The following is a 27,951-nucleotide window of genomic DNA, read 5'->3' on the forward strand; positions in this document are numbered from 1 at the left end:
CTTTGGAGGATTAAAGTAGTGCAGGACTCTCATGGGCTGACCACTTAAATTTGAGAAATGCGAAGTGCAGTTTGTGGTCTGAACTCTCCTCCCATGGAATCCCAAATGGAGAGGATGGATGAAAATCTATTACAAGCTACTTTGGTGAACTCAGCTGAAGAGCTGACACGAGCTCAGTTCTTTTCAGTCTATCAGGACAACTTCTAAGCACCTTGTTTTAGCAGGGTATGTAGTAGGGTCTCCAGTGTGCTGCATAAAGAAGTGATACAGATGGGACTGTGCATTTGTGAGGCTTTCATTGAAAAAAACTACAGTGTCAGTTCTTAGCCATAGTACTCGAAGCAGCCAATACTCAACCTTTGTGTTGGTAGAAAACAGGCACTTTTAAGTATCCATACAACACATGTGCACCAGTATTCTCTAAGTACAGGAATCAGTAACAACCCTGAAACAGTTCCAGAATTTCAGCCTGCAAGAATTTAAATTATTTTTAAAGAAATGGCAGAAAATTGGGCAGTGTTAGGTTAGATTAGGTTAGGCTGTGCTGGTTAAAGCTGCTCCTAAGCTTCTCTTGATAGTTCTGGAGTAAGTTACAGTACAGCTTTTCAGTGTATGTTAGATCCCTCTTCCTTTTCCAGCTGCAGTTAGATCCTAGTAATTCAAGTCACAGCTTAGAATCATGGAATATGCTGAGTTGGAAGGGGCCCATCAGGATGAGAGTCCAACTCCTGGCCCTGTGCAGGACATCCCAAGAACCACACCACGTGCCTGAAAGCATTGTCCCTGTGAACAACAGGGACCATACATGATGAGAATTAATTTGCTATACAATTGTACGTAGAAGCAACTTCACAGAGCATCCTTCTAGGATACACAGGCTTTATCCAAGTCTTCAGTACTAGCTTCCTACATAATTTCAACTTTTTTATTTTTTTAAAAAGCAGTAATACTTGTCTCGTTTCAAAGTTCACATGTGCACCTGACTTAAAATAAAACCTCAGCTGTATCAGCCCTTTCATCACAGGGATGCATCTGCATACGCACATTAATGGGATCTCAGTTACTCAGATTCCCAGTCTTCCTGACTTGACTTCCTTTCCCCTGTAATCTTCAGCTCTCAAGACCATACCCCTGTGGGTGACAGAACCAAGCAGAGATTGCATTTGTTGATTCCACGCCTCCTCCTCATTCTTTCTTAAAGGTTGAAGTGAGAGAAGATGACAAGGACTCAGTTAAGTATTAGTTCTTCCTAGACTTTAGAACAAGCACAGAGCTCACCACTGCAGAGAACATCTTCATCGAAACCTGTTCTTACACATTTCAGAGAGATACTTGAAGGTAGTATTTATTTTTTCAGTTTACAGGTGATATGTCATTTACAAAAAAATTACAGACAATGCATCCTTTCAGTGCAGTTTCAAACTAGTTGAAGAACAGGCAAAAGTCTGTGATGATTTGGAATGCTAGTAATTGACAGCACATGCTTTTTTCCCTTAATTGATTGGGTGGGGTAAGGAATGGGATACAGATGGGGTGATGAGGAGAAAATGCCAATGTAAGTAAGGCCATGCGAATAAAAACTCCTCAGAGAACAGGACTCATCAGTCTGGCATATTTTTGTTCTCAGGTAATTGATGCAGAGATTGGAAGTAGGAGGAGATATTTGACTCTTGTTATGTTTAGTGCCCTTAGAAGCTGCCAGTACCTTCCCATAGCTTCAATTCTACACCAGTGCTATGATTTCAGGTCACCTAATGAGCTACTAAAATAATAATTAAATCTTTGTGTCTACTCTCCACCATTTGAATACTCAACTGTAGTTGCTGGGAGAAAGGAAGGTCAAGTTGAAAATGTAAGCTGCTGCTGTATGGTGGCACAACTACAGACCAAGACAGTTTGACTATAGCATCATTCATTTCTTTAAAAGGTTAAACACATTAGACAATTCACCACGAACAAATCTATGATTTCAGGATGGAAAGAAGCCCAAACTAGTGTGTCATAAATTAAGCTACATCATTTGCATGAGGTTTGTCCAGCCACATCAGTCCAGGGAAAGGGAAGATGCATTGACTGACCTCCACACCAGAAAGATCAACGCAAAGCAAGAGGGCCCTCTGTGAAGTTCCTAACAAGAGGAAAACTATTTCATAATTCGCCTATCTGCTGTTTGCAGCACAATTGCTTCCTTCCTACAGTATTTGTAATCTTGGACAAGACAGGGTCTACAGAACAAGGAAATGAGTGCAGATTCCAAATCCATTATTGGAAGTTCGAGCCTATGCTTTGTTCCTTATCTCACTTAATCCTGCCAAGGGGCTCTTAAAAGGAGATCATAACCCAGCAGTCTCTAGCGACTGAAGAGAATGTAGGTAGTCTATCAGCTGCTACGTTTATGCAAAAGCTTCAGAGATTACAAAGACTATATGCAAGCATGACCTTACCTTTTGGAGTTTGACTCCCAGCAGCGCTTTCTGTTCTTGAAAGTCCCTCTGAACCCTCCAGAACAATTTCCCATGACATTCAATTAAGGACTCCTGCACAGGAATACATTCTTTCTTCCAGTAAAGTCTACGGTGAAGCAGTGTTACCTGACCTCCTTCCCCAACCAACCTTTTTCCTAGCTCTCCTATGCAGTACTCTAGGGCTTTCTGGGGTGAGAGTAAGGACTATCAAATTAATTCCCTAATAGCTGCCACAGGACTATTTCTAAGTAAGTTATGCAGAGGGTGGAAGGAGATTTAAGGGAAGATTGTGCATGCTTGCATATATTTACAGGGATCCTCTTCACATCTACTGACTTAAAAAAACCCTCTATTATTAAAGTTTGAAAATTAATTTTTGCAAAATTAAAATCAACCCTCAAGGATTAATTGGATATAAAAAAGAAACCTATTTTACAGCACTGACTAGTATTACCTTTAAAATCAACAGGAAAAAACCCCACATGCTGTAATATTATTTGATAAAGCAAAAATCGCCCACAACATAATCACCCAAAATGAACCAGTGTGAAGTTTTTATTTGCATGGCCAAAATATGTTCCTTTGGTTCCCCTGCAACTTTATTTCCCTTAACACACTCTAAGGATTTTGCTGCAGAAGGAACACGATGCAGCACTGCATACTTCCTTGAACAACCACTCCCACAACACCTAAACATTTAACAGATGTAGCAAATGACAACACCACGAACGGGAAAAAACTAAGTTCCACCATTCAGCATGGTCTGCAACAGCGTCTTTAGGGCTGGCTGAAGTGGGCAACTTCACTTTGGAACGTCATTTCCTCCTTGTTTCTTTACAGTGTTGGTGGTTTCAATCCATACTTCTTTGCAACTTCTGTCTGGGCATAGGCAGCATCACAGAGTGAGTAGAGGTGGGCCATCTCCATTTCTGATTTGGCCAGGTTGATAGCTTTGTTGAACATTTCAATGGCTTTATCCAGATTACCTCTGAAATAAACAAAAATTTAACCCAGTTAAGACTGCTAAAGTAATCGTGTAATCTCTAAAACACCTTTTTTCTTCCGGGACTTTCCACCATTAATAACTTAAGAGAACTTCACGAACCACCACAAGAACTTGTGGTGATGCTGAGTAAACTCAGAGTTGTTACCAAGCCTAAGCAATTAGGACAGCTGTTAAACAGCCTTTCTCTTGAGACTTCCCATGGGTAGTGGTTCAGGATAAAATGTTTTCCAAGCCAAGTTCACTACAAAGATAATGCTGGGCAACTGAATGAAGTCTCATCTCCTCTGAAAGGACTTAGTATACAAGAGGAAAACTTGCACAGACAGAAGCACATCATTTAAACAGGAAATGGTTGCAAAATTTAGTATGGCAATAGTGTAACTGTCTGACCTTTAGAGGACTAGACATATTAAAAAGAGACTCAACTGTACTGTCAGCTACGCCCCAAACCTCTGCACAGCTGCCATACAATACAAACTGCCCTGTAGCAGTGCATTCCTCTTTCCCCCAATAACTGTGAACTGGAGTCCTGTTAGCTGCAGGAGAAAACAGCACAGGACCCTCAGTACAGACAGTCCAATGTCCAAGGACAACATCAGATACACACAAAGCCAGGTAATGATTAAGGAGGTCACTTTAAATGCAGAGGGGATGTATTTAAGCATACACAGACTCATCTGCATATTGTCCATTAAGTATGAAATTGGTGATAAAAGCTGTCAGATCATAAATCACAATTATGCCACGGAGAATGAAGGGCTTTACCTGAGAGTTACGGAACAGAAATCAGGACTTTGGATGAGAGCTGGCCTTACAGGACACCAGGGACAAGTTCTCAAGACTTAGGATCCATGAGGAAATTTAAAGAACTACTGTAACTTCAGAAGTAACTAAGAACTCTTAACACTGCAATTCAGCATTACCTTTGCACTTCAATCGTTCCCATGGTCTCATACGCAAAATCACATTTGTTATCAATTTCAATCGCCTTGCTTATGAGTTCTAATCCTTTGTCTAAATCTTGCTTCCACTGGAGCTGAAGTAAACTACAAGAGAGAGAAAATTTCAAACAGGCTTCATATACTCCTCCCAAAACCTTCATCATGGTAAGCAAAACCATCCCAAATGTATAATGCATTTAATTTCTAATGCAGGTACACAGTAACTTAGTAACTTCATGACTTTTAAAAACACCTATATGAAAGCCTCTTTCAGTAAATCACTTTACTGCTTTAATGACTCTAAAGAAAGGCAAATTTTTCCCAAGAGGACGTATTACATGTTGTTTTATGAAAGAAGAAACTTCAACGCAAAGCTGAAACTAGTAGGGCTAAAGGAAAGGTCAGATATACTTCAAGCAGCTACTCAGTTAGCAATGAACACTGATGAAACTTTCCTGAAACCTATTTGCAGCTTAGTCAAGACAAAATATAGAAATACATTTAAGAGCACAAAGATGCTTTCACAGAGTTATTTTTCCTGGCTAAACTTCTAAACATAAACATTCAATTCAGGTTGATTCATCTAAATATACCAACTCCTCTTGACCAAAAGGACTGCAAATTCAATACATACCCTTTATGAACATATGTAGTGGCATTGTCTGGTTCAAGGTCAATGCATTTATCATACATTTCATCAGCCTTGCCGAACTGCTGTTGATCAGTTAGTGCCTGAATCAAAAGAGAAACCTGTTTGTCAATAAGCAACCAAAGCGTGCACTCTGCACTTGGCTAATTCTAATTAAAACTGTATTGACAATGTGAGATTGGATGTAGTTCATTTATGGTAGAGCAAGCCAGGCACATCAGTTACCAGAGTTAAGTTTCAAAATTGAGGCTTTTTTGAAAGCTTCTGTGCTTTAAGTGCAGAGATTACTGACCACACTGTCATCTGTAAAGGGAGATCCACAAGCAACATGCTGTGTGCTGTAAATAAAAACCATTCTGAAAGTCTGTACCTGCAAGCTTCAACTACTCCTTTTTCAGATATACTTCTTTCAGAAGGAAATGCATATATATTGCCAACCTACTTAAAATCAGAATGTCTCATGCTTCCTACTAAAACCAGCTGTATGTTCTTAGAGAAGAAATTAGTCTCTGTTACAAGTGTACCCTGAACAGCTGTTCTAAACCACTACATGCCACCAATAGCAGAACAAAAATGTCACCCTAGTTCCACACATCTGACTCTCAAATTACCCAGAGAATCCATGACATTCATCAGCTGAGATGCCACATACATGCAGGAAGGGGGGAATCATGCAGGAATAACCTCTGTCTCCTAATAACCACTCTCAACTCCCATTACTTATATCCTGCTCCACCAATTCTCCCTGTACTTCCTCTGCCCCAGAACAACAATAACCATAAATGCAAGTAGCTTATTCCGGGCAGCATTCTCTTATCTCAGAACTCAGTGTCAAAAATCTTCATCTGTTATTTGAAGAAATATATATCCAAGATAAAAAGTACAAAAGAATGCAGCATTTTCTTAGAGAGAAAAACATACCTGAGCGTAGAGTGCATAGCCCTCAGCACACTTTGGAAATTTTTTAATGACATCTTCAAAGCCTTTCATGGCTGCTTGCACAGTCAAAGCATTACTTCCTGTATAAGCCTGGCGATACTATTCCAAAGGAAAAAAAAATTAAGAAAAATATTACACCATCACCAGACTAAAAGAAGGCTGATCAGGCCTCTACCCACCTCCCCAGGAGTTGCCTGCACTGTAATAATTCAAAGTTATTTTGCATAAACTGAGAGAATTGGGATTATTCAGCCTGGAGAAGTGAAGGCTTTGGGTGATCTAATTGTGGCCTTCATATATCTGAAGGGAGCCATGAGAAAGATGCAGAGGGATTTTTTACAACAGCATGTAGTGACAGGACAAGGGGAATGGATTCAAACTAAAAAACAGCGGGTTTAGACTGGTATCAGGAAAAAATTATTTATTGTAAAGGTGGTGAGACACTTGAACAGTGCCTAGGGAAGTTCTGGATGCCTCATCCATGGCACTGTTCAAAATCACGCTGCATGGGACTCTGAGCAACCTGATCTAGTGGAAGGTGTCCCTGTTCATGATAGGGAGTTGGAACAACATGATCTTTGAGATCCCTTCCAACCCAGGCTATTGTATGATTTTGTGCTAAGTTCCAGAACATGACAATCCTGCACATTCTACCAAATCTGGTTTTGGGAACCTACCACATGTTCAAGTGTCTGGACTTGGAGAGGAAAATGGGTGACAGAAGGAAGTCATGAGGCCTGATAATTGTGACAGCCTCCCTCTATTTCAAATGCTTAGAAATTCCAAACTTGGCATTCCTCTTTGTTCACGCCATGCAAAGCTGTCCTGACAAGATTCTTGCACACTGAGTCACTGTACTAACTTGAAATAGTTTGTTTCCAATTTCTTGATGATGACCATTTTCTACAATAGTAAAGCTTTATTAAAATCAATTTTATGTGCTCCAATTAGAATCAAGGTTTTTGTTCCTCTCCCACAGAACAGGAAAAATGTTCTTCTGTTTGAACAGTGAGTGTTTCAGAAGGAAAGCAGCAAACCCATACTCCAACTGAAGAAACTGCTGTATTATTCCTTTACCTTATTATTAAAAGACAGAGATGTATGTTGCCCTACTTTCCCATTAAATTGGAATAAACCAGAGAAACACAATGTTTTTCAGAACTCTTGAAAGCAAAAGCACCCAAACTCCAGCACATTACCTACCAGAGCGAAACATTTCTGTGCTTGTGCCAAGGCAGAATTGGGTCGCAACCGGATACATTCATCAAAGTCTTCCACAGCCTCCTCAATTTGGTCAAGCAGAATTTTCAGCTAGACAGAATGAAGGAAAATCCTATTTCTCTATTTCATCTGTCACTTCACTATCACCTACGTGATAATTCAATTAGCGCCAGTTACTCATCTCTAGCTCAGCTGCAGAACTGTCTAGAAAGCTACAAAACCCATAACTAAAAATCACTGTCATAATGTATTATCAAAGCCACCAGTGAAATTCTGGCCACTTAAACAAGCAGGCAATGACTCTGTATAGGGATTGAGAATGCTTGCATTTTAGACTGTTGCCATCACTATGTCAGCATTATGACCAGTCTCCAAAATTATGCCAGATTTTCTCAAGTTGTTTTGCCTCTCTGTAGCCAGTATCTGTGGACTAATTGGATATTGAAATATTTCAGCTTTTCCAGCTTGTATTTCAACTTCTTTTGTTGGGTTGGGGGTCTTTTGGTTTTGTTTTGACTTTCTTACTCCTCCACAGGAGCACACTTCACTTCATCATTCTCTTACTTTACTGTGAAACTACTGTGAAACACAAATTTTCAATCTGTAGAAAACTTTCATTCCCTTCAGTCAATACACAGCACCATTTTAATTTCTGAGCACTGAAGAGATCTAACAAATTCATGGAGAAAAACCCTTGATCCATGGAAGTGTTCATTACAAATATAACTTCCTTATAAATATGACTTGGCCTATTCTTGGCATGTTCTTGTGCTCCTTTTTTATTTCCAGCACCATTCATCTTACAGATCTGTGGCAGCAGGTTTCTCTAGGGCTAGAAATCAGTCAAGAACACAGCAGTGTCAACAAGGCAGAGAGGGATGAGCTGAACAGATCCAAGCCCAGGGCTGTAGGTGTTCCCAGGGACACGTTTCCTCCACTGTAACAAAGCTTCCTGCTGTGTCGATGCTGCTCTGCCATCCAGGCCCCTTCACAGAACAGCTTTTATCTGCTGTAAGTGTACACAAGCTCCAACACTTGTAAGTCTCAGTTCATACTGATAGAGGGCTTTCCTATAGCTATAGAAATAAACTGCTTCTGCCTGACCTGAACCTCCAAAACAGACTCTGTGTTTATCCCACAAAATTCCCAACTAGGAGTTCATGTTTTTCTGCCACAAACAGTATCAAGTGTCTCCAATGACACCATTTTTCCTTTTAGTATACACTGAAATAGCCAAGTGTTGGGACCAAATCTCTAAGGTTTCTTACTTGTCCTCGATGGTGGTAAACATCAGCATTCTGAGGATCAATGCCAGCAGCCATGTTGAAGTCCCGAGTGGACATGGCAGGCTGCTGCTGCTGCATGTACATACTGCCCCGTTTGATCAGAGCGTTGGCTCGCAGCTGCAAAACACGGTCAGGGAAACATCAGCCACCCCAGTGTTTCTCCACATTTAAGGCTTCATTACAATCACAGTAAATTTTTCGTCTGACTAGTTTCTCCCATTGCCAGGTTTCGATTATTCTAAGCAGAAATAAGTTTCATATTGACCCTAGATGAATGAGCTCCCTCACATAATTTCAAAAATGTCAGCCTACACTTCAATCTCAGTGGATTTCCAAGCCCCCCAACAGAATCCTTCTCAATTCCTACGTTTACAAATACACCAATGTTTTTTGAAGTAGCTGAATATGCAAGTACAATTAAGGTTTTTCACTTTTTCAGAGTGGATAAGCCTCCAATTCATTCAACTTCCCTCGTTCTTTAGTTTGTACTACTTATTACCTTTAGCACCTTTTGCACTATTCAGTACAGCCCTCTCAAAAATCAACAAGCCCTTGAAAAAAACAATTTGTCAGTAATAAAAGACTAAATAAACCAGAATATCCCCATTAATACGTCTGAAAATTTGGACAAACAACTTCTTGAAGTATACTGCAAGTTTATCATCTAACTTCTCAATCCCAACTACAATCCAGCTGTGACAGAGTCTTACCTTCACATTTGCATCTTCCATGTTGATGACCTGATCTAGGTCTGGTTTGGCAGCACTTGCATTGCCAATAAGTAAGTAGAAAGTAGCTCGCAGAAGCAAAGCTTCTGCCATGTATTTTCCCTTTGCTTCAATTTCTTTTGTGCTTTCACTGATAATTTTGTCATAGTTCTCTTCTTCCATATATTGTTTTGCTCTCAAATAGCCAGAGCTGTAAATGATGTAAGAACAGTTGTATATATACATGCATTCACTAAACACTGCAATTTCCATTCAGATGTTTCATCAAATCATTACAAATACTAACTTGTGCTACACTTTTACAACACCAGCATAGTCCCATTGGAACATCCATTCCTGGATGGAGTCATCTTAGATGGAAAACAATTTACACAAAAACTGGCCAAATTACATTGGAAATAAAGAAGAAAAATGTTTTAAACATTTTGAATGTGAGCTTCATTTGTCCCTTGAGGGTTTTTTTTACATGAAAAACAGCAATAATCTCTGGTTTAAAACAAGAGGATGGAATTCATGGACAGGAAAGTGTAATATTAAACTTAGCAATGTGCAGCTTGTATGTGGAAGAAATTATTTAATAGTAAAAAATTGCAGCACTGCCTTGTTCTCAACTGTGTCCTGGATTCGGTGAATCTGCCTGCAGATCAGGACATTCTTACTTTAAAAAAAATCATAATGCTGTTTGCAATGGTTTCCAAACTGACAGGACTGCTATCCTCCAAAAATAATCTGGAAAGTAGCATAGTAAATTAAAGAACCATTTATGTGGTGCTCAGGCTCCAATTAAAAAAATACAAAACAAAACCACAAAACCAAGTTTTTCTATGCCAGAACAAACTTTTCATTAATGGGAAATTTGATTCCAGAAAGATAAAATACCCTTTCAGCCTCAGTTGCTGTAAATGCATGTTTTCATTTAAAAATCCCCTTTTCCTAGCTCATCTTCTCCCTGCCAGTCCAAAGGCTAACTTGCTCTCTTCCTTGGAAATCCTCCTTCACTGTAAACTATTCCTTTCCCCCGAAGCATCGTTCAGCCCTCTCCAGTTCTTCCATCTCCTATGATTTACTGTGATACTGTAGTAAATATTCAGCATATTTTCCCATTCTCATTGTCCTTCCTCTGCTTAGTGCAAGTTTGGAACTAGCCAGTCAGCTTTCACTAAGCTTTCACTTGCAATACTGATATCATTTGTATCAAAGGAATCTCCATGCTAAGTACTACACAAACAGCAGCATGTTACACTGAGCAGAATGCTCAAATCACTGAAAATTTAATTCCAGTACCAAACAATTCCCAACTGTACTGTACACTCACTTTTCTTTTACTTCAGAAGCCTCTCCCTCCTTGTCCTTATCTTCATCTGATTTCTCACCCTTAAGCAAAGGTTGGGAAATTATATCATCTGTGAAAGAACTGAAGTAGGATTTAATGAATTGTGGTGAGGGCATCAGAGGCTCCCGATTCTGAAACAGAGAAATTCCAAGAGTAATTCCAAGTCATTAGATGGTAAGATCAGATGGTAAAGATGGAAATGGACAGCAGATATGATTATTAAAAAGAAACTGATGGAAGAACCAATGTATGACTTTCACCATCTCATTTGATAGCCTGATGTTTTGGATTTGCCATTTTGATGTTTAGGGATTCTTTAAGCTTCAGATCACAATGCAATACCCACCACTAGCGAAAACAAAGTGATGAGAATGTTGGGGAGGAGGGAGATTTTATCTTTCCACATATGCGGCTAGAAATAAGGACTCTTAGGATATCATAAGACATTGGGTAGATGTACTAAAGTGTGCACATAAACGAGGTGAAAAATGCAAGCTGGTGATTTAAGCAGGAGCCTAAATTTAAGCAGATTCTGAATGGCAGTTTTCTCTTTTCTCCAACTTGTCCAAGAGAAGCTGCTATCATTGTTACAATGGAGGGAGACTAATGAGGCAATACCCTAGTTCTGTGTGGAACTTGGCCCAGATACCACACATTTTACTTCAAGTCCCAGAAGTAACACCTCTCAGGTAATGGATCTTTTCTACAGCCAAAAAAATATTTCTTGTTTAAAATAAATTGCACACAAGAATTACGATTCAATCTCTCCTGCAGGAGAGACACTGAATGCATTCCTCTGAAGCACACCTATCTTCCATCCACCCCACTCATATCACTATTTTTTCTTTACACTACACATTTACATGAATTTCTGTAGGAAAGAAATTCAGCATCTCAAAACCAACACGGGATTTCAGTACTTCAACCATCATCCAAAGCACAAGCAAAAATGCTTTAATAATAACCAAGAAGGTGTTAATATCTGTCCCAACCTTTTTGTAAACCTACAGACACTTAAAATCACTGCTCTTGGCTACCCCTTTGCTTCCACAGTTCTCTCTTCTGCAGTTTCCAACCATTCATGCACAGATGTCTGTTCCAACCCACCCAGTTTCCATGAAGCTGCAAGTTCAGAAAAGCCCTACATAGGGCAGCACACCTACTTCGGGTGTCTCCTGAATGTCATAACAAATTTCATTATTAAAGGGGAACAACTGCTAGAAGTACATCTCTTTTCCCTGCTGAGGTTCCAAAAACTCTGGAGAGGTCCCAAAGGAAAATAACACTGGTACAATAGCAGCTTTGTAGAAACCAGTTTGTGTTGCTTCTTACACTTGAGCTGATAAAGACAGTGACTTGTTTACAACAACTGACAGCATGCCAACAACTGACTTTTCAACAATTGGTCAGGTGAAATAACCATTAGTGAGCAATATCACAAGTCCTACCTTGTACTTCTCTTTGGCCTTTTCTTTCCCAAGGAGTTTAAGAACTTTATCAGCTAATAACATACTTTGCTGGTTTTGGAAGGCTTCTAAAATGCAGACTGCAGTGACATCTAGGAAACAACATACAAAAGTGAGATTAAAGTAATTCTGATAGTCACTGAAGTACACTGTAAAATGTGCCACTGAGTACAATGAGGCACTGCCAAACTAATACACATCCTGTTCTCAGGCAAAAGCCTCTGTTTCCAGTTTGCTATATTTACTGTACTTTTCAAGACACAAATTTGTATCCAAAATTATCTTCCTGAGATAAAAGGACTTCATGACAGTGAATGAAAAGAAATTACATTTATTTTTCTGTTTATGTTTTTATCTAGAGAAAAACACACTTAAATCAACATAATAACACCTCTATCACAGGCTTTCACCATTTTGAAACTTTGAGGAGAGTAATTATGTTCATACAACGGTCACATTGAAAGTGCTAACACAGCTTCTCTTCTGTGACTGGTCTTTATTTTCTACTTCTAAAATTCACATTCAGTCCCATCACATCTCACTTACACCTCAGTTTAAGAAATCCACTTGAATTCTATCTCAAATTTTTCTGTTCACCTCCATGACTTTGGAAGGGAGCAAGGAGAAATACCTTGCTGGCCTATTTAAAGTGCCAGCCCCTATCACATGGCTCTCATTCACACAGAGAAAGAAACCTCTGCAAATGTTAACCCACAGCTGCCCGAGTGAAGCTTCCCAGTGTGAAATGCATTCTTACCACACAGTTTCTCTGGATCCTCCACTTAATGCAATGCTACCATGGGTTTTCCCTGTTTTGTTTTCATTTAAACATTAGTGAAGATGAACAGAGCCTGGACTTGAAATTCAAGTGTATTGTCTGAATATACTTGTAAAGTAAATAAATGTCTTGCCCTGGAGTTTTAGTATATTTCTCTAATTCTATACTGCTAGAGGGACTATTAAATCATCACTTATACAGAAACTCCCTGCACCTCTGGCATGGTCAGGAAGCACATCAGAGTCCCTGGGAAAATATGGTACCCTCAGAAAGAACATGTTATACAAACCCAGCGGACATGCTCTGCCCAAAGACTGCTGCACTCCACGCTTGGCTGCAGCAGCAACATCTTCCCAAATTGTACTGCCAGGGATCACAGCAGGAGATTTCTGCTGGAAGTGGCTGGGGTTTTGAAGTTTGTTTGGTTTTGCTCTCCTTCACTACATGGGCATACCCTTCCTAGAATTTTACTGGCCATATGTGGTTGGTAGGTAAAAGCAGCAGGATTACAAAAAAACAGTGTAGTTTAAAAAAAAAAAAAAAAAGCAAGAAAGATTCAGATCTGAAAAAACTGCAAGCAAAAAAATAAATACAAATCAAGGCTGAAAATAATTGTCACTAGCATTACTACTACTACTAACACTAAAAAGAAGTTATATTTAAAACAGTCCTACTGTCACAGGAACACTTGATCTTTCCTGGGGCTTTTATCACCTGGCAGCTACATAAGGTTTAGATTTTATTACAGCACTCTGGAAGTGCAGCTGGTACACAGTGGTTGCAAAGAAGTGAACTAATGAACGAAGCTGTTCTTTTCTAGTCACTATGGTCTTAAAGGACATAAAGGCATTCTGCCAGGAGATAAACAGATAGATAAAATTTCCACATCTAATTTACCTTCTAATTTGGCAGACCTAATTCTTAGCTGTTACACATAATGAAATTAATTTTAACAGTAAGATTTAACAGTAAGTCTGCCAAAGTATTGCCTTATTTTCTGTCGTTCTTTGATAATGAGCACAGCTGAAAATTTCATTTGTCTTTTAACCTAGTATCAGCAGGAATTATTTCACTTGATGAAATCCATATGGGTAATTTCAAGCAGTGTACTGTAGCTCAAAAGTGCCATGAGACAACACATCTGACCCGTAGTTCTTAATTTCCATGGCTTCCCAGTGACATCTTCCTGACAGTTCAAGATGTATTCTGTTTAGGAGTAGCATTGGAAGGACATTTGACAGTAATTTCTTCTGAATACAAAGTATTAATATTAAAAAAAAAAAAAAATCAATCTGTTCTGGTTTTCATAAGCTATACACCAGAAAAAAAATGCTACTGAAGCTGTTTTCCCTCTAATAACTGTCCAATGCATTTAAATTACTGCAATAGTTTTATTTCTGACCATGTACCTCAACCTGCAAAAACACCCTCATTTCTGTAGTAGTATAATTTCTCTAAAACAAACAGAGAAGAAGAAAGTCTCTTTACTGCGTGGAAATAGAACAACTCTTGTCCTGGTTATCCACTCATCATGTTAGATGAATTCTATTCTAAAGTTAAAGAGTTTCCTGGAAAAAGAATACCTTGAGTTGCTACAGTAGCATCAGTTTCTCAGCAGTCATTTCAGATGTGAGCAGATGAGACCTTGAGAAATGTGAAAAGGTTTCTTCTGACAGAAGAAGAATATGTATTTGCAGAAGCTATGATTGGTTTTAAATACATAATTCTGTATTACTGTAGCTACAGAAGTAAAAACAAAGTATTCCCAGAAGTTGCCATCTCCAAAGCTCTCCAAAGCAGCAGAGCTAATTCCACTTTTAAGTATACACAGCATGAGCCACTCACCTTCTAAACATTCCTTCTTATTGTCTAGCTTCTCATGGGCCTTTGCACGTCTGAAGAGAGCTTTGACATACTTAGGGTTAAGCTCAACAGCCTTTGTACAATCTTGTGCCACTTCTATCCATTTTTGCTGTGGGCAGAAAAACAACACAGTGAGAGGGGCCCCACTCAGCTCCCTGTGTTGCCTTCCCACAGCCAGCTCCAGGGTCACGCGTACACAGCGTGTGGCTCCCGGGACTCTGCTTCTCCCTGCTTGCCTCTGCTTCTGCAAGTGCCTCAGGGAGAAACTGCCTGGGCACCACTGCAAACCACCTGCACCAGAAAAGCCACACAACACAGAATTCCTACAAAATATTACACCAGACAGTGTACAAATCCCATGGAAGAACATAATGAGTTGATGCAAAGACGCTTGCAGGAGGTAACATTGGGACTGAAAGACTGGTGTAAAACAACTAGAAGAAAAAAAGATGGAAATATAATAGAAGTAAACAAGTTTACCGAAGTGATAAAATCTTTTTGGTTTTTTTTCAAGTTATTTCAGTTTATCAAAACAGACTTTTCTAATGGAGGGACCACATATATTTGGGATTCATTATGGCATTAATTTGTGTTAGACAAGAACTAAATCTAACACCAGATGTAAGTACAGTCTCTCACTTGATACTTCAGACTGTACAAAGCCAACTTTTCCACTCCTTTATACTGCTCACCAACTCGACCTCATAAGCAAATCCATCATACCATAATAAGCAACACTGGCTGACTTCTAAAATAACACCAAGTATACTCAGCTGTCGAGTAAATGTTACTTCCCCATGTGCAAAATTTAGGTCTTGGCCTTTACTAGGATTTCAATGATTTTGTTGTTTAAATTTTGAAGTAGCACCCTTCCAAAATATTTGGCCTTTCGCCTTTCTTTCATGATTAAATAGTCAAGTAGAGAGAAATAAAATCAACTCATATACAAGAAAATTGTTCCAGAGAATAAGAAATTAAAACTTTGTCTTGGAAAAACAGGATGCATGTGAATTACATAAGATAGACTGAGTGTAGTTAAGAGAAAATAATTTTATTTATATGTAGAAAAGTATACTGAGCTGAAAAAAGCTGCAACAGCATCTTCTTGTGAAAGCAGCAGATGTTATCACTTGGGACCTTTCAGTGGATGAAAGTCACAAAATACAAAACTGATAGTGATACTTTTTACAATAAACACATAATTATCTTTAATTTCTTACCAGTTGTTCATAGGCAGCAGCTCTGTTTTGATAGAAGGTAGAAAGATCAAGGTTTTTCTCAGGAGGACACAGGCTGATAGCCTCAGTATAACACTGAATAGCTAGCTCATATTTTCCTGCTTTAAAGTATTTGTTTCCTTTGTTCTTGGCTGCTTGGGCTCTACCAAGAGGACTCTGAAAAAGAAAGTGAGAGGTCAGCTCAAATTAAAAAGGCATCACAGCACACAAGCTATGCACTTTAGGGCTCATCTTCAAAGATACAAAAATGGACCTGAGCTGTGAATTGTAGCCCAGACTTCTGAAAAAAACACAATGATTTCAATTCCTGGAAACACACAAGAATTTTCTTTTGCAAGTGTATCAGATAGGAGACAACCTTTTCACAAGATTCACTACAATGGTAATAAACAATGCAGTGATTTCTGTTCGGAAAGCTAAACAGATTGTAATCTTTTACATGGCTGGCAATCAGAAGAACCAATGAGGTAAGTTGTTTCTCCAAAGGCTAAATGTGAAAAGACAACAAAGCCCTCAAGCAATTCAAACACAAGAGTTTCCTTCTGAAATACATACAGCCTGTAAGACCAGAGGCGATTCATCAGACTATGAATTAAATATGGAAAACACTTTGTGGAAAGACCTACTGAGCAAGACAAATAAAACCTGTGAGGAAACCAAAGCTGGTTTGCCTTTCATACACCGGGAAAATCAACTTTATAGCTGACTCCTCTACAGCTTCACATACTCTGCTTCACACAGTGACAAGTACTGGACCATCACCATCACTATCAGGGGATAGGAAACTGCTGACTGGCCTGAGATCCTGCTAAATGCACCTTTATGTTCTGCACATGTCGATGACCTGTATTTCTGCAGAAACTAACACTGAAACTATCTGAAACCCCTGGATTTACAAATCAGTTATCAAATCTTGTGGTTTGTAAGGAATCAGACATAAAAATGCTCTCTCTACCAAAGGGGTATGACCCACATTCAAATAAGAGCTGCAATAGATTCTAACACTGATTTTCTGGATTTCTGCTTCTCTGTCACAACCTTGCTTCATGGACAACGTTTTGGGGCAGTTCTGCCAGACCAAAATGAACAGAAGTATGAGCACACACGTCATTCTACCAACCTTTCTGAGAAGTGAAAAGCTACAGACTGGGGTCAGGAGTGCCTTTAACAACAGCTGCAGGATTCACTACATATCACCTGCACTTCAGATCATTGAGGATTTGCTGGGAATTGTCCCTGCTGCTCTTTGAATATACTTCTGCCTCCTCTACCCACTTATCCACTGCCAGGGCCAAAGTGAACAGATACAGACAACCAGACAGCTGTATTACAAATTTGAAAGCAACTTTGCATTTCAATTGCCCATTCCCCTCAATGTCTGCTCTTTTCATTCCAACCTGATCATTTTTTGCATCAAAGTGATTTACTTTAAAACTGAAAACTCGAGGGGAAGCCAGGACTTGCTCTACAACCTGTCTTTCAAGGCCTATATCCCTATCCTGGAAGAATAGAATCAGATAATGTGTACTAGCCTCAGTTCCTACATAAAAGTAGGCATCCAAATAGAACAGAAGTATCTTAGAGGCATTCTCCTAAGGGGAGACTTACAAGTGGAACCATATAAGGGAGAGAATTTCTTAAATATCCCTACTGCCAGCAAAGCTCTTCTCTCACAAGTCATTAATCCACTGGGCTCACAGGAAATTAATCTGTACCATCTTTATTGTTCACAGGACAAGGCAATCTGCAAGGCTTTCAGATTTTTCTATTGTAAAGCTTCAAATTTACTTTGATAAAATATTATTAATTTCACCCCATACACAGGGTGCAACTCTGTGGAACTCTAAGCAAAAAATAGCAACTATTTTTACTGAGAAACAAGTAACTCTGTATCTGATAAGTTGTTTCTTTAAAACTTAAGCACAGTCTCAAAAGACTAAATTTATTTGGAATCTATCCTAAATTTATCCCCAAATGTAACAACGCTTTTCTTTTAACAAAAGTTAGGGCTATCCATATGCTGCAAACTTAAATGCATGCAAGTCAGCTTGAATTTTCCCCTGTGCATTTCTAGAGCAAACCACATTAAAAATGCAAAATTCAGTACTGTTGCTATTAACTTGGGTAGAAAAACACATGTTGTTACATTCATACATGTGTTCCCAGCGTGAAAATGATTTAAGACTGCAGAGATTAAGCCTAACTGCAGCTAGGTTACTACGCTATGATCACTACCAATTGCTTCAGCCCAAGATCTCCTATCCCAGCATGTGCCCCAGGCTGAGCAGTCCGTGGGCTCCATCCTCTGAGAGCCCTGCCCCACAGACCTGGAGTAAAGGCACAAGCTACAGATGAGGACTGCTGGATAACACCCAAGTACAAAGGCTGCTCTGGTGTCAGGTGTGGGAACTGTATGTAGGCTGGGCCGTCACTGGTGCTCTGCTGGCTTTTGGGAAGCATCAAGCCTTCAGACAATCCTACAAAATGCACACAACAGTGATCAAAAACTTCAGAGACTACAGACATGACACCGAAGTCATTAAAATCAGTAACTCTGTAATGTTGAGTAAACTTTTAGTAACAGTTGCAGGGTCGAAGACCACACAACCTATCATACAGAGATGAATCATGGAAAGTTTGAGGAGTCCATGGTTACCCCCTGCTGCACCCATTGCAAGAGGCAAGAAATGTGGGGGTAAGGAGTCAGAACTTAGAGCATAACATGCTCTTATGCAATAAAGTCAGCAGTAGCGCCCAAGGCAAGGAAGAAATCAACTTGTTTATGCTGTCTTAAACTAGACTGTTTCCTCTGACATGTTTTATCTCTGCACCCTTACATGAAGTACTCTGCTGTAGCCCTCAGTATGCACCCAAAACACCACCAAATTCAATACATGTTTTTGTTTGGTTTGGTAGGGGTGTTTTGTTGTTGTTGGTTTGGAGGTTTTTGGTAGCTATTTAAAAAAAAAAAAAAAGATATTAAAGAAGTCACATCACATTATATGCTGCAATACCTTTTTGTGATAGCTCAAATAGGAATATGAAAATCAATTCTTCATATAACATCAGTTTTTGAAGGGGTGTAAAGCCCTAAATTTAACCCTTACAAAATTTTTAAGCATATTTTTAAAAATACTTCTCAATTGCTACACTGGACATACAGAAGATGCATACATAAGAAACTGATTATGCAAACAAACTTCATGTACCTCATGCACAAGTAATCAAAAGCCTCATTCTTCCATTTTCTTACCAAAGTAATAATTCTAGACATTATTTTCCAATTTCACTGCTTCTCCTCACCTGACCCATTGCCATCCTATGTGGCACACTTATCCCCGAGGTGAACGTCCATACAGAGCAAGAAAAACTGTCCAGTTTGTCATCTTCTGGCCAAAGAAACTGTGCAACAACCAAACCAGCTCAATAAAATGAATGTAAGTTCGTAACAGCTCAACAAAACAAATAACTCAGAAGTTATTTGTAGCTACAAAAAATAACATCTCAGTACTTAGGACTGCTTTCAGCAACTGTTTGTTAACACATCTTAGAACAGAGCTTAAGCCAAAGGACATCTGTGAAACTGAGTTATCAGTTATCCAGGTACCTGAACATGAAGATTGGTAACTCACTAAAGACTAGACAACATTGACAAAATTGTCTTGACTTCTACTTTAGCCTCAGCAAATGTGCCTTCCTCACAAAATGTTCAGAAACTGCATGCAAACAGCAACTTAACAGCAACAGTCTGCCAGCTGCAAGAATAATAATGCTTAGTAACTCCCAGCAATGGCAATATTGTTAAACTCACAGTTCAGAATCTTATACATTTGAGGGACACAGTTATTCAAAGCAGAACAAGAAATTTCCTGCCAGCCAATGATGACAGTGATTCACAACGGAAGTACGAGCAGAGAGTTTCAGCATTTTCTTTTGGATGAAAAGGATTTCCATGAGCCCTTGTCTGACAGATGACATGGAGGGTGACTACTGTTTCAGCCATCCTAATTCAACCTGCAGAAAAATAAAGCCTTGGTCTAGACCTCTTTTTCGTCCTTTCCAAGTGAGAGAACCCTCTTAATAAGAGGAGGTACCAGGAAAAAAAAATCCTGTTCTTTTCTGAATACCTATCTTTCCACTAATTTTTTTTTTTTTTTTTTTTAATAAGGTTCATCTCAGGTCTTTTTTCAAACAAAGGCATTAACTGAATGTAAATGGTTTTAACAGTCTCTTTAGCACTAAAACCAATATGAGAAAAATTATGTTTACATGAGCTTTAGAAGTAAATTAAAAGCATAAGCAAGGATATATTACACTCAGAAAAAACAAAACTAAGTTTACAGGACAAATTCACAATATTCTCAGTCAGTCACCTTCCTGTTAAATGAATTTGCCATCCACACCTTCCATGAACAAGCCAAGAATCTAACAATTGTTTTACTGGTATTGTACACATATTTAGGAGTTTTCTACACCTGTCCACTCCTGTTAGCACAAAACAGAAGGCTTACAGTATGTTGATAGTGAGATTTATTAAGCAACAGGTGCACAGTACAACAGAAATTACTTTTTAGTTACTTTGCTTAGATCAGTTTAGAGTAAGTACCAACATGAGTGTATCTAGACTAAGGGGCTGCATTAGTTCATATCCTGATCCAATGTCATGGCAGTGAGAGGCAGCGTTCAGCAATTGCTACTAAAACAGATTCTGGAAAGAAGCCACACTAGTTGGCTGCAGATCCTGACATGTGGCACTACAAAGGCTGAGAAGTTTGTCACGTTCACCCATCACTGTACTTAAGGACTGTACCCAGCTCGCAGGAAAGTGTGTGAAGACAGGGAACTGCTGTGGATCCCGATAGCTTTGTCTGCAATACACAAGGCCACCCAGATGATCTCCTCTCACACCAAACACAGGGTTACCTGTGAACTTGCTGAAAGAGTTAAGGGGTCAGTTCTGGACTATCACAGAGCTGCAAAAGGAATTGATTCCAACTTCAGAGGAAAAAAATACTGAAGCAACCAACACATTACCTCACTGACCAACCAGTGCTCACTCCTGTAAGACAAGGAGAGTATAAAACCTGCTAAGAATTTATTGTGGAATAAGTATTAAAAAAAATTAAACAATTGGGCACCAACTAAAACAATATATGCAAAGCACTCCGTGTTTTAGTTATTCAATACTCCCCACAAACCAGGAGAGCACTTAAAAAGCAACTACTACTGAGTGACTCAAACACATTCCATCTAAATTATGAGAAACAATGACAACTGTCATTAACAGATGCAATTTGGCTTTACAACCTTTGAGCCATCCATAGATGCAGTTTTATCGTCACCACTTAACTGGTCCAATAATACCAGTTTACTATACTGTTAAGGAGCTGTGCTTACAGGAGAAGGAATCTCAAAAGTAGTTCATCCTTCCCAATATAGCACCTGTGCTAAGGGCTTCTGCCAACACAATGTCAGTCACAGATCACACACTTGGCCAGTGCATTGATCCTCTGGTGCAGACACAGCCTGGGAAAAAAATGTGAGGCCTGTGCAGCAGGTAAAAGAAAAGCTTGAACTGCATGCAAAATAGTAGCAAGTCTGAATAAAGAACAGGGAAGATGTTGGACTTTACGTATTTTTATAGAACAAAGAAAAAAAATTTAAGGTTGTGTCTTCAGAAACAGTGACCAGGACATCAAATGGATAAAGGGGCTGTTTTAATGAAAAGCACAAAAAACTATAAGTCCTAAGTTACATCTATGAGTAAAAAAAGATATTTAGCTGACACAGCTGTTGGTAGCAGATTCATTACTGACCTATGTGTTTTCCAAAAGATTTTCCTCTTGTATTTCAACTGTGAAATTACTGGCTCTTATTCACTGTGCAGACTTGTATGTGAAATCTAACTGAGTTTCAAAAAATACCCCATCATGTTAGAAAGGCAGATTAATACAATACAGGCAGTCTTACAAGTGAAGCATCTGCAGTGGTTGTATTTTTAATCACGGGTCTTATCACTAATATCTATAACTAATAAAATATGAGAGGATACATGAAATCTACATGGCATCATTGCTTTGGATTGAGTAACAGGAAGACAATCCTGCACACACACACAAAGCAGTAATGGATATTTGCAGACATTTATTTTTCTGATGCAGCCATATTTTGACCAGCTAGACAATTATCTCATGTAATCAATCAAATCTGATAACTTTTGCAGCTTTCCTAAGCAGTATCTCTCATTTCCTTACAGTGTAAGCAGTGATACTCTTCAAGAAACTTTGCATCAGGTCATACCTTTCAATTGACTCTTAAATGCACAGAGCCTTCTGGTAGTTCAATTTGTGGAGCAACACACAGTCTTTTAAATCAAATGCTATGTAAGTATTTTAAATGTTTTTAAGTGCTTCCTTCCTACAACTGCACAATGACTACAAACCCCGGGATATTGCTGGAATTCAGAAACACAATCAAGACACCCAGAGTGAACGCACTAACAGGGAAGTCACTGCAGCAAGACAAAGGTCATGAACAACCTGCAAAACAGAGCTCAAACGCAGCAAGCGCACTCCCATAAATACACCAGATGCTGCTTGCAGCCACGAGCCAAAGCTACCACAGTAAACAGTCTGAATTTGTCCTCTGTACACAACTTGGTCAGTACTGTTTGGTGCCCAGGAAGGAACAAATCACTGCATTCAAATAACTGCCTCTAGGTCCAGCATAGGTTTTACAACTTACTGTGCTTTCAGGAATGCCGAGAGCAGCTATGATTCACTAGTTGGGGAAGTTGCCACCTTCCTCACCACTCCCATTCGTGGCTGCCACTGCCCGCTCAAGCGCGTCAATCTTCATCACTCAAACCACCAAGGATAAAACTGACTTTTGCCAGCGTCTGAGAGGTGATTTTTTTTTCTCTCCTGATCGTTTCAGATGGGAAGCTTAAACTGTCTGACAGTTCAAAAAAATTTTGGGTGATACACAAGAACAGGAGAAGAAAATGCAATATGGGATATTCTCTCAAATCAATTTGTCAAATCCATTACTTTAAGCACGCTTGTCAACTGCAACCACACCTCAGAAATGCTGCCTGACTGGCAAGGTACATCTGGGACTGCAGATGTGCAGAAAGTGCATCTTAGAGACATTTTTTCAAATACAGATATACAAGAGATCCATGGATCCGACCTGGTCTCCGATCTAACATGTTGTCCTTGAGTTTTTGCACAGATCATTTTATCTGAAAGTTCTCAGAACATTAATTTACAACAGGATAAATGTATGTTTTGAGGGAAGCCTACTCAGGCAAATTCTACACCTTAAAGTCTCTGCTGCACAAACTGTGTGGCTTCTATATTTTCATGGAACATACTCCACCTTAAAATGATCTTGTGTTTTCTTTCCACTCTGCTGTATCCACACAACAGATCACAGACTTCCTTTTCAAAATAGTTTTCCTGGAGGAAAAGCTATTCTAGACCTCAGAGGCAGAGGTACGTTCCCCCCCTCAGCAGCACAGATCCATGCTCAGACACTTCATGAGAAGATGCATCTGGCAATGCCTGATCTTGGAACAAACTATTCCCAATCCCTTTGTGGCAAGGGCAGAACTGCAGCCATGAATGTATGGCTAAGAGCTCAGTGGGTCACATAGGCTGACCACAGAGAGACATGGAGCGCCAGGAGCATGTCCAGCCAAGGCTGACAAATGTGATATAAGGGACTGGAGCATCTCTCATAGGAGCAAAACCGAAAGGAGAATGGCCTGGTCAGCCTTAAGAAGAGATGTCTGTGAGGGGACCTCATCAATATCTATCACCACCTGGAGGAAATGTGTCAGGAGGCTGGGTGCAGGCTCTGCTCAGTGGTGCTAAGCAATGGGACAAGAGGCAATGGGCAGAAACGGATGTACAAAAGTTCCACCTAAACATGAGGAAGAACTTCCTTAACGTGCAGTGACCGAGAACTGGAACAGGTTGTTCAGAGAGGGTGTGGAGTCTCCCTCACTGGAAATATTCCAGACCGCCCGGACACAATTTTGTGCAATGTGCTCTGGAATGATCCTGCTCGACCCCGGAGGCTGGAGCAGATGACCCACTGTGGGCCCTTCCGACCTGCCGGGAGTGTCACGCAGAGCACGACCAGAATTTCACCCGAGCTCCATCGCATCACACGCCTTCTCCTCGGTCGGAACTGGCACCCCGACAGCCGCTTTCCGGGCCGGGACAGCGGCCTGTCGGGCCCTGCCGCCCGCAGATCGTAGCCCGGGCATCCCCACGCTGCTCTGGGCGGCCCGGCCGGCAGCGGGACCCCGGCTCCCCACGCGGCCAGCCCGGCCCCTGCCGCCGCTGCGGGCGGCGCCGCTCCCCGCTCACCATCTCCTCGTGTCCGGGCCCGTCGGGCTGCCCGGAGCCGCCTTCGCCGCCGGGCCCGGGGGTCGCTCGCCCCTCAGGGGTCTTCCGCTCGCTCGCGCCCTTCCCGCGCTGCGCCGCCCGCCGCCCCCACAGGTAGATCGCGCCGGCGCCCAGCAGGACGGGCGCGCCTAGCACCAGCGCCAGCTGCCAGCGGGACAGCCCGGCGGCGCCGCCGCCGCCCGGTGCCCCCACGGGCTTCGAGGCGGCCATGACGCCCGGGAGGAGGAGGAGGAGGAGGCGGAGGAGGAGGAGGAGGGAGGGTCAGCGGACACGCGGGGCGCGCCGGGAGGGCGAGGGAGCGCCGCCGCTTCCGCCCGCCCACAGCGTCCCCTGCCGGCGCGGAGGGACACCCGCAGCCGCCGTGAGGGAGCCCGGGCCGGGCCGGACTCGGGGCCGGGCGCGGGGGAGCTCCCAGGCAAACTACGCTAGAGTGACCTCGGGGCCGGGGTGATGCGTGCGGAAGGCGTTCTGAGCCGCTTACACGAGATGTGCACTCCACATCTGGAGTGCCGTGTCCAGTTCTGGGCTCCTCAGTACCAGAGCAGTGCAGCTCCTGGAGCGGGTACAGGAGAGGGCAGCGAAGGTGGCTAAGGGACTCTTAAGAGGAAAGGCTGAGAGAGCTGGGCGTGTTCAGCCTTGAGAAGAGATGACTGAGCGGGACCTCATCAGTGTCTACAAGTACCCAGGGAGGGGATTCCAAGAGTATGGATCCAGTGGTAGGTGGGAAGCCATGGGACAAGAGACAATGGACAGAAACTGATGCAGAGGAAGTTCCACCAGAATACGGGGAAGAATTTCTTCAGTGTGCAGGTGGCTGACCACTGGAACAGGTTGTAATATATGTTTGTATAATTCGTGTTTTATTGTATGTATAAGCAGAAAAAAGAAATAAAAATTGTTACAAATATCAAACACACATGAACATCAAGGAATTGCAGCACGACAGCCAGGAGCCGGAGGAGAAGGGTAATTTGCAAAAGAACAGGATGGCACCAAGGAGAACAAGGCCCACCCAAGCAAGATAGGCGTACTAAGGACTCGGTGATTTACGCCTGATACCGACCTGATCTGATCCTCCAAACCATGCGTCTCAATACTCATTTCCTATAAAAACCACTCAAACATTTCCTCCCTTCTAGGAAACTTAGTTAACAAACCAACAGAAAATACGAATATGCAATGAACTCTGGAAGAAAGAAAAAACTAAGACTGCACAACCTCAGGCTGTAAAAACTGTAAAAACTCATCTCTCCAAAGGTGGTGAACTTGCGGGAATCAGTGCGATAAAGGCTGATTCAGAGTTCACCCAGCACCGATCCCGGGCTCGATGCTAACTGTTATTATGGTTGTTTCCATAACTCAATATTGCAAATTTTTCAATAAAATTATTATTGATGAATTTGGCTGATTTTATTCATAAGAAGGTTGTCATGGAGTTTCCTTCACTGGAGATATTCCAGACTTGTCTAGACACAATCCTGTGCCGTGTGCTCTGGGATGACCCTGCTTGAACAGAGAGGTTGGACCAGATGATCCATTGTGACCCTTTCCAGCCTTTCCTGGTTGATTCTCTGTGAAGTTTCAGCCAATGTGGCTGATTCAAACTTTCTAGGACTTTGTACTTAAGAGTTTTGGAGCAATCCTTGTTATAAATGAAATCTTTCTGTTTTCTTCCCAGTTATTAACTGAATCTGTCTTAAAATAATTTAATATGTAATACTGGAATTTTGTTCATGCATATGTCTATGCCTAGTTAAAATCCTTATCTGTAGGCAGAGGAAGCTTATGTTTCTGTCTCCACTTATTTCCATGGAGCACTCAGCTGAAGATGAAGAGGAGTAATTTTTGATATGTTTTTACAAGCATCTCCGGTCATCTCATGCCTGGAAATTTCATTGTAGGTAGTAGGGAAATGTGAGAAGACACATATTGTGCAGAACTAAAAATGGCTGCAAATGAAAACAACAATAAGATTGTGAAGCAAACACGTCAGGATCCCAACTAAAATTTGCCCTGCTGCTCTCTGAGTCAGCATGCCTGGTAGTAAACAACTTGAAAAATGTCCTTTAATTGATAGATTATTACTATTTATGTAAGCATATTTTGACAAACCTGTGGGACAATCCCTCTCCCCATTCTCCCTGTCACCTTACAATAGAAAATATGTATCCAACAGGTCACTAGCTTCCTGCTGGGGCAGCCTCAATTCCACCCATGTCATGCTTCCTCTAGGCCTTCAGATGTGCCTTACCTGTACAGATGGATGGTCTCCAGGATGTAAGTCAAATTCAGGCTGTTTGAATATGGCCAGAACTGTCCTTCCCCACTTAGAAAATCAGAAAATCAGCCTACACGTCCTTTTCATTGCTTCAGGTGTCTTCTTACTGTACTGTTTTGCACATATTCCTCTTGCTCCAGGCTGCTGCAGGCATGGTTGTGTCTCCAAGCTCTCATACAGAACATCTGAGGCAATGCCATTTGCACACTCAAGCACTCAGGTCCCTCTGCTAATCATACTCTTGTCTGGCCTGGACATGGTAAAATTTGGCATATACACATCCATGATCAATCATTCCCTTCACCTGTTCAGAATGAACAGTCCCGCGCTGTACTTACACCTCACACCTACACCCACGTGAAAGAAACTGGAGTTTTGTAGCTACATCTGTAGTTCTAAATACACTGGGGAAAAGGTTTAATGGTGGAACACTGAGTCTCTGTAATGCTAAATTACTAGCAAGTGTTTTGGCATATTTCTGGCCAAGACCAACCAGCATATCCAGCAGTGACCAGAAGAACACCAGCACACACAAGGACTGATTCCAGTAAGAAGTTGGATTTGAGTTCCTCCCATGTGTCTTCCAACACAATCCCAACAGGCTCTATAGCCTTAGAGCCCTCATTGTCCTCCTGTCAGGTCCCAAAGCATGTAACACATCTTCTAGTTTCACACCATGTAGACAGCAGTTTTGTGGGCCACAACAGCTTTTCTGTTATTTCAGAGATTTTGAAATAAAGGAGACACAAAAATGACAACAAAGTATTACAGCTACAGTGCAGTAATTACCGTACAGAGCCTCGAGGAAACCCTCAGCACACGCACCACGTAGGGTACATGTTCAGACTCTTGGTCTGAGGGCCAGAAGTCATTCCCTGGATCTACTCTGTTCTGTGGTGTAGGCAGGGCATGTATGGCTTACACCCAGGGCTGGTAAGGAAGAGCCAGCACATTTTCACCCTGAGTGCGTTCAAGTGAGGCAGGGCCTCCCATACCCCTGATATGGCAGATGAAGTTATTCAGGTGAAAAACGGCACCTGCAAGCTTGCACTGTCTGTAATAACCCAAAAAATGAATGAGCAGTTGCTTCAGGGAGTGTTTCTTCCTAGACAGACAACGTTTCTGAAATATTAAGGAAGAGCAGAGGCAACAGGAGTCAGGAGAGAGAGCAACAGGAGAAGAGTGGACCATTTGCTCCCTCCCACAGAGCCAGCTAGGTCTCTGCAAGCAGCTGTGCCGGTTTCTGACCAACATCAATATGTCAATTGTGCTTCTCAAAAATCACAAGCCTACTTTGGGTCTGCCCCCCGCAGGCATGTAACTGTGGGCAATTCTGCATTGGT

General features: G+C 41.1%; 1 protein-coding gene across 1 annotated transcript; it reads right to left on the reverse strand.

Moving 5' to 3' along the window:
- Positions 1 to 1,318: 1,318 nt before the first annotated feature.
- TOMM70 (translocase of outer mitochondrial membrane 70) lies at positions 1,319 to 24,540 on the reverse strand. Its single transcript, XM_005523951.3, has 12 exons — positions 24,292 to 24,540; positions 15,896 to 16,069; positions 14,658 to 14,784; positions 12,017 to 12,126; positions 10,551 to 10,699; positions 9,218 to 9,425; positions 8,490 to 8,624; positions 7,204 to 7,311; positions 5,983 to 6,099; positions 5,047 to 5,144; positions 4,395 to 4,517; positions 1,319 to 3,453 (listed from the first exon to the last, which is right to left on the reverse strand). Exons 1-12 carry the CDS (start codon positions 24,538 to 24,540, stop codon positions 3,300 to 3,302), a joined length of 1,752 nt encoding a protein of 583 aa, XP_005524008.2. The 3' UTR covers positions 1,319 to 3,299.
- Positions 24,541 to 27,951: the final 3,411 nt, after the last annotated feature.

Source organism: Pseudopodoces humilis, chromosome 2 (genome assembly GCF_049639895.1).
Source record: "Pseudopodoces humilis isolate 2021_Gansu_Grassland_sample_001 chromosome 2, ASM4963989v1, whole genome shotgun sequence".
NCBI lineage: Eukaryota > Metazoa > Chordata > Aves > Passeriformes > Paridae > Pseudopodoces > Pseudopodoces humilis.